The sequence below is a fragment of the Typopeltis vanoorti genome, chromosome 2 (genome assembly GCF_054136105.1).
Source record: "Typopeltis vanoorti isolate ZY-2024b chromosome 2, IOZ_Tvanoo_1.0, whole genome shotgun sequence".
Lineage (NCBI taxonomy): Eukaryota > Metazoa > Arthropoda > Arachnida > Uropygi > Thelyphonidae > Typopeltis > Typopeltis vanoorti.
The window spans coordinates 16,381,442-16,393,883 of NC_143550.1; the positions used below are offsets into that span (position 1 = coordinate 16,381,442).

The 12,442-nt window shown below is 34.6% G+C and overlaps 1 protein-coding gene across 1 annotated transcript in view; it reads right to left on the bottom strand.

Moving 5' to 3' along the window:
- Window positions 1-618: 618 nt before the first annotated feature.
- LOC150108847 (heat shock 70 kDa protein 14-B-like) overlaps window positions 619-12,442 on the bottom strand; it is a 210,673-nt gene continuing 198,849 nt past the window's right edge. The window contains exon 10 of the mRNA XM_090403712.1: window positions 619-929. Within this exon, the coding sequence (XP_090259838.1) occupies window positions 845-929 (85 nt within the window). The 3' untranslated portion in view covers window positions 619-844. The remainder of the gene's footprint in view (window positions 930-12,442) is intronic.

A 12,442-nucleotide genomic window follows, 5' to 3' on the forward strand; every position in this document is an offset into this window, starting at 1 on the left:
CACTTCTGCGCATGTCAGAAAAAGGAGAATCCATTCCGATAATAGGGTAATCAGTCCGTATTGTGGGATGAGTTGTTTATTATTACAGGTCGGAAAATTAACTTCTCTTTTATGATTATTGTAATTAACTATGTTGCTTGTATAACAGTTGGAAAATTTTACCTATAAAACACGTAATTTCGCATGTTGGAGACCAATTCGTACGTCCTTCATTTCTTTCTCCCCTTCAGCATGAATCGACTATTCTTGGCAAGACGACAAGCAGAGACCTACAAAGGGTGGGCGAACTATAGCAAAAATTCTAAATTCGCATGTAACAGTAGAACTAGGTTTTTGCATGTACTTTATCTTCGATGTAGATATGATTAATTATCCCCCCCCCCAAGAAATTTCAGCCACCTTTCTTTATTAAATATAACTACTGACATTCACTATACAAAATTTGTAAGGATGCAAGGGAATGATTTGTTACAGTCTACCATATTTTTCAAACAAACACAACTGTTACTATTGGAATCTGTCTGGGACTGTTTTGTAAGTTTGTCAAAGTGAGTATCCATTTCTAAAATATAACATGCAATACCTGACTTAACATACTGCTGAACAAAAGCAATCAACTTCATTAAATCTTTTTATTTTCCTGAAGAAAATAAAGAAATGATTATCAGATATTCAAAATCTAAAAATATATCCAGAAAGAATTCATCTTCCTGTCACTTGAAGGGAAGAAAAAGTATCATGTCATATAAAATTATATAATAATAAGAATAAAATCAATACTATCGATGCATTCATCATTTATAAATTTCATATAATACATTTCAGTGTCCTGGCAAACAAACAGTTAACTTTCATCATAGGCAGGAATGGTAATAGACTCTGTCCTATTTGAAGACTTCTCAGAACAAGTAACATGTAAGGATCCATCACTAAAATAAAATAAAATATGGATATATATATTTTGCGTCTTAAGAGAGAGAAATTAACTCTAAACTTATTCAATGATTTACATATATTCTTTGTTACTTTCTGAAATGTAAAGAGTAATTTAAATTGTAGTGCGTTATTGTAATGTACCTGCTGGACACAGCCACTTACACTTCAGAAAACTGGTTTTTTCTTATACTATATCATATTATATATATTTTTAATAAGACAAATAAAATGAGAAAGTGGGCAATCATTAACTGGAGTCCTATAAAAGATTCTAACAGTGAAGAAGTGCAGGCCTTTTTCTGGTTATAGGAAGTACAGCTTACATAAGAAAAAAAAAATCTACTTCTTCTTGGAGAAAATAACTGAGAATGAAACGAATCCAGGCATATAGAAATGTTTGGAGAAAAGAGTGAAGCTAATCAATCATTGGTAATACCATGCTCCAATGTAAAATTCATATAACTCTACAAGTGAAGAGTGTACAAGAAAAACTTATTGGCTGCATTATTTTCAGACTAGCTCAGGATATAAAAGCATACAGGGATTTGAAATATAAAGTGATCACTTTAGATTTGAGCATCATATTAAAAAGAAAATCTACATCAACAACAACATAATTTCTTACAATGGATCTACCATCCATTCTTTAAAATCACGTGTAATTGAAGATTACCGTGATTGTAATATTTCTATCCCACTGCAAAGATTAAAAAAAAAAAACATTTTTGTTTTTCCACCACTGAAATATCACTACATACAACACAATTAAAATATACCCCTCAAACTGAGATGACTATTATTGACTTCCATGATGATGCAAGCAAATTACATTGCTCTGGATGCAATGCTATAAGAATACATCAATATGCCATACATACTAAAAGACCTAATCTAATCTTGTTCTCATATAAAATACCTTCCCATTACTCTCAAGCCAGTACAATTTCACTTAATACCTTATTCCCTTAACCATGTGACAAACTTGCAGCTAATTTTTGACCTACTCTCCACTGATGAGAATTTCTCTGAAATGACCAACACACTGTCATAGCACTGGCTTGTCATGCATTCTTAGGTTTTTCTTTCTCAAATCTGTAATTTTTGAGTTTTTATTTATATCAGTTTCTTCTACTTGTCTCATTCTTGCCTTTTCAAATCTATTACTATTTATTGGCACCATTATCAAATTCCATACCAAATGTAACTTGCCTTAATTTTCAAAAGATTCAGTGAAATCTACTCCTTTTAATACACTAAATATAATTTAATGACTATCATGTTTTTGGTAATTTATATTTATTAACATGCTTTAAATGTGGCCTACTATTTTGATATGTGAAGGGTGTGCCATTAAAGTTAAATAAGCATTGCTGTAATTATTTTCATTATCAAACTTTGGAGCACTATGAGCTAAAAACTATCAACCTGGTATATGCAACATTGAACTCACCACTACTTCTTCACCATATGAGGAAACTCATGTAGACGAGGAGGAAGTACTCAAACTGTTGCACAAACTGAATAAGAATTCTGTAATAGGAACTGATAAGATATCAGCACGGATGCTAAAAGTGTTCAGATGAACTGGCTATTCCCTTGACCAGACTATATAAACTAAGTCTCAGAAAAGGGAAGATTCCATAGGAGTGGAAAGAATGTATGGTAATCCCATTGCACAAGATGCAAAGACACTTGTCATACATTCTTAGGTTTTTCTTTCTCAAATCTGTAATTTTTGAGTTTTTATTTTTATCAGTTTCTTCTACTTGTCTCATTCTTGCCATTTCAAATCTAATACTATTTATCCCAATCAGTATCTCAGGAATGGTGGTGAAGATTTTGGAAACATTGGTTGGGGCTCACATTCAGAAATGGGTTGACAGAGTCTACTTTGCAATGAACACCGTGGGTTTACTAAAGGAAGGTCATGTTTTAGCAACTTGCTCACATTCTATAATAATTCTACTGAATTAGACAACGGGAATGAATACACCATGATACTTTTAGATTTTGTTAAGGCTTTCGACAGAATACAGTATGGAAGACTGATGCATAAATCGGAGAATATGGCTTTGGATTATAATGCCATCCCCTTATTCATGTTTATATGGATAAGAGGATGGCTGACTGACAGATATCAAAAAGTCGTATATGGGGAGTGTGAATCTTCAAGATTCAAGGTAACCAATGGTGTGCATCAAGGATTAGTCCTTGGTCCATTGTTATTCAATCTGTACATTAATGATATTGAAAAGGATTTGACATGTGACATACAGCTATTTGCTGATGATGCAAAGATAGGTAGGGCAATCAATCAGGAGTGCTATGCAGCACTTGCAAAATGATTCAAATAGGCTGGAATTGTGGGCATGGGAAAATGGCTGTCATTTCAATGTTAATAAATGTAAGGTCATGCACTTTTGTGTGATTAGATATCCAATGTCATATTATATTGATGGGATTATGCTTGAAGAAACTGATGAGGCTAGGGATCTTGAAGTTTTAGTAGACAGGAAGTTGAAGTTAAATGGTCATATAGCAAAAATAGTAAATACAACTCAAATAATGCTGAAATGAACCTTGACATGTAAAGATATGGAAGTCATTTTGCCTCTTTACAAGGCCTGGATAAGACTTCACTTGAACTGCTGCATTATCTCACATGATTAATGTTGTATCATGTTCACTTTTACAAGTTGTTAACTAGAATGAAAAATATAAATGGTATTGTCACTGTTTACGAAAATACTAAATTTCTTGTATCTAATAACTTTTTGAAAAATATCTTGTATATATTAGTTTTGTTATAAAAAATCAAAAACTGGCATGAGTCATGACGTTTGCATGTCCCGAGGTTAACCTGACTCTGAGATGGGATTCTCGAGAGATGCACATGAAGTCTGGAGCTACAAAAGCTCTGGCATCAGGAAAGAGAACATCTTGGGACTTTTAATCTTTTTTTTCCTGGGTCCACTGTTATGTATGAGACTGATGTCAGTCGCTGCACATCTTGTGTGAAGAGGTCAGCACAATTCATCACTGGGAGACTGAATGAGAAAGCAATTGTCAAACTGCTGAGGTCATCACGTTGCTTACGAATGGAATTTTGAGGATAAAGAATATGAAAGTTAAAGACAAAGAAAAAGGTGGGAAAGAAAGAACAGGGATACAGCTAGAAGAAAAGGAACGTTACCGAGTAGACTGAAAGAATGAAGTATATGGAACTCTACTCATTGAAAGTACTTTGAAGAATATGTTAATACTTCTGAACAATATGTGTCTTTATTCCATATTCGATTATGCTAATGTAAATATTCATGATGTATTTGAATAAGTATCAATTGTAAGAATAAGCAAACTGCTGTATCTAGTGAACATAAGTTATTGTTAAACAAGCAGGATAAAGAATAAAACAGAAAAATTACTTAAGTCCGTTACTTCATGGCCATCAGACACGGTTAAAAAACTTATATCCCACTACACCTGCTCTCCCAGAATATATGGTGTCCTGAAAGTACACAAACAAAATGTGCCGCTTCGACCAATTGTGGAAGGAATTGATAGCCCTAATTACCACTTAGCCAAGAAATTAGCATCGACACTCAAGGAGTTGGTAGGTCATTCCCCCTCCTACATAAAGAACACACAACACTTTATAAACAAAATTAAAAACATAACACTCGACAAAGATGACTTATTAGTCAGTTTTGATGTCTCTGCCCTTTTCACAAATGTCCCAATCAATGACACAATTCTTCTCCTATGGAACAAATTTCAGCCCGAAATCATGGCCCTCTTTGCCCACGTACTATGTTCCAGTTACTTTATTATTATTATTATTATTATTATTCCATGGTCTACTTTGTGTGACAAAATAAATTTTACCTACAAAAAGAAGGTACAGCCATGGGCTCACCACTATCCCCCTAACTGCTAATTTCTATATGGAAACTTTTGAGCAAAATGCCCTCGATTCCTCCACTCTAAAACCTACAGTATGTCTCAGATATGTTGACGATGTGTTCGTTATCTGGCCACAAGGGCGAGAAATGCTAAACATATTCCTTAGCCACCTGAACAAACAACATGAACGCAAACAATTTACGATCAAAATTGAAAATCAGAACTCGCTCCCGTACCTGGATACACTGGTCACATCTTCCTTCAGGCAGTCTATCCTTCACGGTCTACCGAAAACCGACACACACACACACACACACACACACACACACACACACACACACACACTGGCCAATACATACATGCTAATTCATACCACCACCCATCACAAAAATATGGAGTCATCAACATGCTTTAAAACAGAGCTGCAACAATTTGCTCTAACCAACAAGCTCTGAAACAGGAACTAAAAATCACCAGCGACACAATTATAAATAATGGCTTTAACAAAAATACTATCAATAAAATACTTCATAAAACATCATCAAAAAAGAATCTAGATTACAGTAAAACTATAGCCATCCCATACATTAAAGGGTTATCGAAAAAATCAACAGAATCCTACACCACTACAATCTCAATGCCACCTTTAAACCATCTACAAAACTTAAAAACATATTCAACTCCTCTAAGGATCCGCTCCTCCCTTTGGCACATCCTAGAGTTTATTGCATCCACTGCACCTGTAACTTACCATACATTGGTGAAACAGGACGTACAATCCCTATACGAAAGAAAGAACACATAAGACACATTAAATATAACCATTTTGGTGAAGCAGGCCTCTAAGATCACGCTCTCAACACTTTACGCCAAATAAACTGGAAAAGTACCCACTCTTTACACCATACAAAAACCTGATATGAAAGAAAATTTAAGGAAGCCTGCGAAATCCTGATAAAACACCCAAATATCAACAATAATGGTGGCATGAAAATTCCAAGAATCTGGATGGCATATATTCAAGCCCACCTAACATTTAGTATTCAGCATACTTCAGAACTCTAGGCAACCTGCAGCTAGCATTGGAAACCATTCCATACCAACTGGTTGAAATGTATATAATCATGATGTTAATATATATATATATAAAGACTTGTTGTTGCTCCCAATGTAAAATTACAACCAATAGATAATATCAACAACAGGACTCTAGCGTTGATGTAGTAAGTGTTTTTTTTTTTTTTTTTTTCACCAACTGGTTGAGATTTATATGTATAATCATGATGTTAATATATATATATATAGACTTCTTGCTCCCAGGGTAAAACTACAACCAATAGATATTAATAATAGGACTTCAGCATTGATGTAATAAGTTTTTTTTTTTTTTTTTTTTTTACCCAGAGGTCAGGCCAATAATTGTTGTAACGGTTGGTCAGTAACTTTAGCAAACCATGTAGATTGTAGTGCAGTTTGTTTCTCTGTATATAGTATATATGCTCCAGAAGTATATATATCCAACCTTGATATAAAGGTTGAAATGTCGAGCATGGATTTTGGTTCATATTAAATTAAAGTTTTATTCAAACAGGGTAGTTGTCTCCATGATTTTCAAAAATGTATTCGGATCACCATGTAAGCCTAAAAGAAAAGAAGATATAAGAGCGTGTAGGTCTGGTCTCCTGGTTTCCGTGGTGATTCTGATACAGTGGGGGGGGGAGGGGGAGAGAGAGAGAGAGTACAAAGGAGAGTCAAAAATTATATCAGGATTGTGGAATACTGATTATTAAGACAGATTGAGAATTTGAAGACTGCAGACACTAGCAAATAGGACAAATAATGGAAATATGATTAAGACTTAAACTTCTGAAAGGATTATACAGAATTTCAGTAGAAGGAATTTTTCATTTTATGGAGGGTGGTGAAAGGAGTTTCATTGATGGAAGTTGAGAACAATTGCTGTCAAGAAGGGGGTTTAGGCTAGATTTTTTTTTCTCATAGAGTAGTGTGTGTGTTGGAATGGATCGCCTTTGGATGTTGTGTGTGTTGAAGAAGTGTGAATGAATTCAAGAAGAGGTATGACAGCTGGTGTGAATAGTATGGCCTCCCTTGATGAATTCCTGATTCCCTATAGGTCTCTCTCTTAATAATAATAATAACATTACAATATTTCAAAAAGAAAGTAAATCAGCTTTCAAAATAAACTGCAAACTGGAAAATACACAAATATTAAAGAAAACATTGACTGGTTCGCTGAGAAAGTATTTGGTGAAGAACTTTTGTCTGCAACAATAGAAAAATAAACAAATAAAACCTTATTGGGGATTCAAGAAACACAAATTCTGAGAAAACAATATATATGGCCTCTCTCAATGAATCCCTGAAGATCTCTGGTAATAAAAATAATAATAGAAAATAACTATAATGTGGCTGCAAAATATTCTAGATGATGTAAATAGTATTGTAAGAAAGTATCAGAGTTGATAACAGTGAAGTGAAAAATGAATATAAAGTATATTCTTAATCTCTGGAGTAATTCAGAAACATTATTGAGATAAGCAGTAACAGAACTGTGGTGGATAATCAGGACAAATGTAATCGCAGGTGCATTTCAGTATAGGTAAAAATGCTATCAGAAATCCAAAATATGGAGAGGTAGACAACAGTGACCAGAAATTTAAATAGAGGTATAAAAGTTTTACGGCAGTTATACTGCATAATTCAGAGGGTCTGGTCAGAGGACAGCTCTCATAATGTGGATCTATTAAGCTAAATGCATACAAAGGAATTTCCTTAATGAGTGTTATAGGTATGTAAGAATACTTGAAGAGGATAAGAAAAATTTTGAAGAGAGCAAGCATGTGTCAGGACAAACAACGATGATCTTATTAAAGTTTTGTAGATCTCAAAAACAAACATGATAATATGGTTGGCTGTCTGAAAAATTAAAATTAAGTGGTGGTAAATGGGATATTATATAGAGCAACATTTTATACATATGTCAGCCATCATAAACAAAGTACAGGAAGAAAGTTTGATGTAAAATCAGGTATAAGGTAATGGTGCATGCTATCTCCACTGTTTATTCATGATCAATATGGAATTACATTATGAAAGAAAGTGGCATTTAAACTTGATATCCAAATTAACAATAGTCAGCTCTTTCACAATAGTCAGCTTCTTCACAGATGATGTCGCACTTCTAAATAAATCCAGCATAAATCATCAAGAAAAATAAATCAAATAATTTCTTCAACAGACATCAAATTCAAAAAACAATAAAAATCCGATCCATTAAAATAAAATCTTCCACACCCGTAACAGTAATAAAAATGATGTGTATGACTACTTGCACAATTCTTTCCATTACAATTGACATCCTATCAGAGAATGCAAAAACCCCACGTGATCTACTCCATCTTATAATCACCTTACCAGAACAACCATCACCCAGTTCCTGGTCTTGTGGCATTAAATGAATGCTAAATGGGACAACCTCCACAATTTCTTCTACTCCTCCTCCTTTTCATGGTCCAGTTAAAGTTTTTTCTGTTCTCCAGATCCAAAGACCTGCTCAGATCAAATCATCTTCATTGGAATGAAGATCTTTATTCCCCGTACCCCATTCCACCTAAAATACCTGACCACCACCCAAGCCATGATTCTCCAACAAATACTCTCCAAGGTAGACCAAGAAAAAAATTTGGCATATTATACATGGTTTGAGACCAAAATTTCAGCATCACACTCAACCTAGATTCCTTTATGCAAGTGCAAAAAGAAAGCAAAAAAAATCTTCATTGGAATGAAGATCTTTATTCCCCGTACCCCATTCCACCTAAAATACCTGACCACCACCCAAGCCATGATTCTCCAACAAATACTCTCCAAGGTAGACCAAGAAAAAAATTTGGCATATTATACATGGTTTGAGACCAAAATTTCAGCATCACACTCAACCTAGATTCCTTTATGCAAGTGCAAAAAGAAAGCAAAAAAAATCTAAATCCGATTAAAAGGCTAAATACTGCAAACTAGTCCCCCACCAAAGCCATTTTCACAAATTCTGTCTATCTATGCTTTTACTGCTTTGCTTTGGTTATTCCTGCAAGAGTTGGTCCAGTTAAATATGGAAAATAAATCATAAAATAAGCAAAGCTGATGCCATAAGAAACCAGTTGAATATGTGTGTATGTGGTATAAAAGAGATTAGCCAAAATGCCAAACAAACAAGGCAGTGTTTAAACTAACTTTAACCTATGTATCTCAGAGCTGGGCTAAAAAAAAAAAAAAAAAAAGAAACAAAGAAAAACCTGATCATAGATTGCAAACTATACTTATATGATAGTTCTAAGAAAAATTAGAATGAATATATATCAATGGCAGAATTATGCAGCTGACTCCAACTATAGCATTAATATCACTACTATAATGTCAGCCTGATTGGCTAGCATATCTGCTCTGCAGGCAGAAGGCTGCAGGTTCAAATCTTGCAATGGGCATGTTTGTGAATGTCTGTGAAAATACTAGTGGTGATGATGGGCAGTAGATGGCGCTGGTGTAGTTGTGGTTCATTGTCGATGGTGGATTGAGTTGCGTAGGCAGAGTTGTAAAGTAGATGCCCTCCCTCCCTCGATGAGTTTTTGGACTCCCTGGAGATGTCATATAATAATAATAATAGTATATTCTTCTTTAACACATTCACATCAGGACAATCATCACTCTCTCGCTGTTACTCTATCTATCAGCGTGAGAGAAAACACTATATCCTGCGGAAATTTCTTGCTTGCATTTTGGCAGACTTGCCACACATCATGAAAGTGCTTAGCTTGTAACCAAATCTGCACGGGGGGGGGGGGGGGGGGGGAATAATGTGTTTTAAGATGCTATATTTGAATTACTAAAAGGTGTCAATATGTGAGCCATCATTAATAAGTCATAAACTCCTCTACTATGCTTTCCTGTCCTAGCAAATGTCACCCCATCGAATCTTAGAAGACAGACTGCAACTTTGAAAAAATATATATATATATACATATATAAAAAAAAATTGCATCCTCTACAATTGTTCTCAGATATACTAAACAATCTGCCATGAAACTGAGGAATTTTTCGAGGCATTAGAGAGAGAGAGCAGCTGAAACAGTGAAAAAGGAAAAGTTGGTCCGTGGAGATCTAAACAGCAGAGTAGGAAATGATTACCAGCCATATAGAAATGTTTTAGGAAAATTTGGAGAAAAAAGTAAAGCTAATAATAGTAATGGTAAGTGCCTGCTGGATTCTGTTCAGGACATGAACTAGTTATTCCTAACACTATGTTCCAAAAAAAAAAAAATGTGCACAATTCACATGGAGAGTACATGCAAGAAGTAAAAAAGTCTCACTGACTACGTTATAGTTGATAGTGATTTTTTCCCACTGGTTCAGGATGCAAGAATATACAGAAGATTTGAAATATGAAGTAATCACTATTTAGTTTTGAACAGGATAAAATTGAATTTCATAGTGAAAATTAAGAGTATGTAAGAAAGTGTTAAAACGAATTAAAGCTGACCAGCTTTCAGAAGTGAACTGTGGACTCAAATGCACAAACATCATTCAAGAAAAAATAAAAGAAAATTAAAGAACTGAATCATCAAGGTTTGGTTTTTGAAAACAAGAACCAAACATGGAGATTCAGTGGCAAACATGAAAAAACTATTACTCATCCAGAGAAACATGTGGTGAAGTTGTCTGTAAGGATAGAAAAATTAGAACTCCATGGTGCACTCAGGAAGTTAAAGAGACAGTCAAGGAAAAGAAGAGAGCATACTGAAAGTTGCTGGTAAGCCAGCTTGTGTTCTTAGAGAATACAGAGTGTAAGAAGAAAAAGAGAACAAAGCACTATTTAAAACTAAGCAAACAAACGTTATGGAAAGACTTTGATAAGAACACAGAAAATAAATATCAGAAAGGTGACAAAATATTGTGGAGGCTATTGAAAAAGTTTAGAAATGGAGGAAAGAGTGCTTTATATCTTTATTATATCTCACAATCATCAATAAACTGACATGTACCCTCAAGAGGTGTACAGGATATGATAGTACTACATGAAAAATTTACATCATTACTAACTTCCTATATACAATTTTCCTCCAAATCAGTCTATTACTTGTCAAGACTCCAACATTATCAGATCTTATATTTCTATCGTCTAAGGCACTTTGTACCATATCAATCCATCTATATTTTGGTCTTCCTCTGGGTGGTTTTCTAACAACCTGGCAGAGAACATCTGTTTTGCTAATCTTTTCTCGCCCATTCTGTTTAAGTGACCATACCACCTGAGATTATCTCTGCTAACACATTCCTGGGCGCTGACAATGTCAAGTACTTTCCTAATATCCTTGTTTTTAATATGATATTGGCATTGATGCCATCTGTTCATGCCTATAATCTTTCTCAGGACTCTCATATCTGTGGTCTCTAGTCTTTGGTCTAGTGTTTAACTTCTGATCCAGCTCTGATCCATAAGTTAAAACTGGTTTGAACACTGTCTTGTATACAGCTCTTTTAGTGTTCCGACTAATTTCTCTCTTATTCCATATGAATTTATTCAGTTGACTTTCTACCATATATCAGCTTTGTTGAATCTCTTGTCTATTTCCATAATAAATTTACCATCTTCACTAAAAATCGTGCCTAAGTAGCTGAAATGTTTTACTTGTTCAACAGGTTCTCCGTTCACAACGCAGTTGACATTTTCAACGATTCTGCCTATTTTCATTGTCTTTGTCTTTTTATTGCTGACCCTTATACCATATCTATTACAACAGTCATTCAATTTAGCCAGGGAATCTTGCAGATTTGTAGCAGATTTATTTAGAAGTATAACATCATCCGCATAAAGCAAGGAGCTGACATTAACATCTCCAATTCTGATATCATGTTTAATACCACTTTCCTTCATAATGTGATCCATATAGATAATGAATACCAGAGGGAATAATGTACATCCCAGATTTAACATTAAACCATCTCCCTGTACTTCTTTCAATTCTAACTTCAGACTTACAACTCAAATAAAGACAAAGTAATGCTTAATATAACTGTAGCGGATTGAATAGCTTCTCTCTTGGCACCTTGTCATATGCCTTTTCCAGATTGACAAAACTTAAATACAGATCTTTGTTATATTCCCATGCTTTCTCAACTATTTGTCGTAAAGTGAAGATCTGATCCTGACAGCCTCTATTTGGCCTGAATCCAGCTTGTTCTTCACCTAGCTTTTCTTCCACAATTCTTCTCAACCGTTTCTCAAGTATACTTGCATAGATCTTGCCAGGAACACTCAGTAGGGAAATACCTCTGTAATTCTCACATTCAGTTTTATTTCCCTTTTTATATACGGGTACTATTAGAGCTCTACATCAATCATCGGGAATTCGTCCCTCTGTCCAGGGTTTCTGAACTATGCAGTGCAGCCACTGTAAGACTTTTATACCACCATATTTCAGTATTTCTGGACGAATATCATCTACTCCTTTCCACATTTCAAGCCTTTGATGGCTTTTTCTACTTCAAGTATGGATATGTATTCCTGACTGTATGCCTGTTGAGTGTT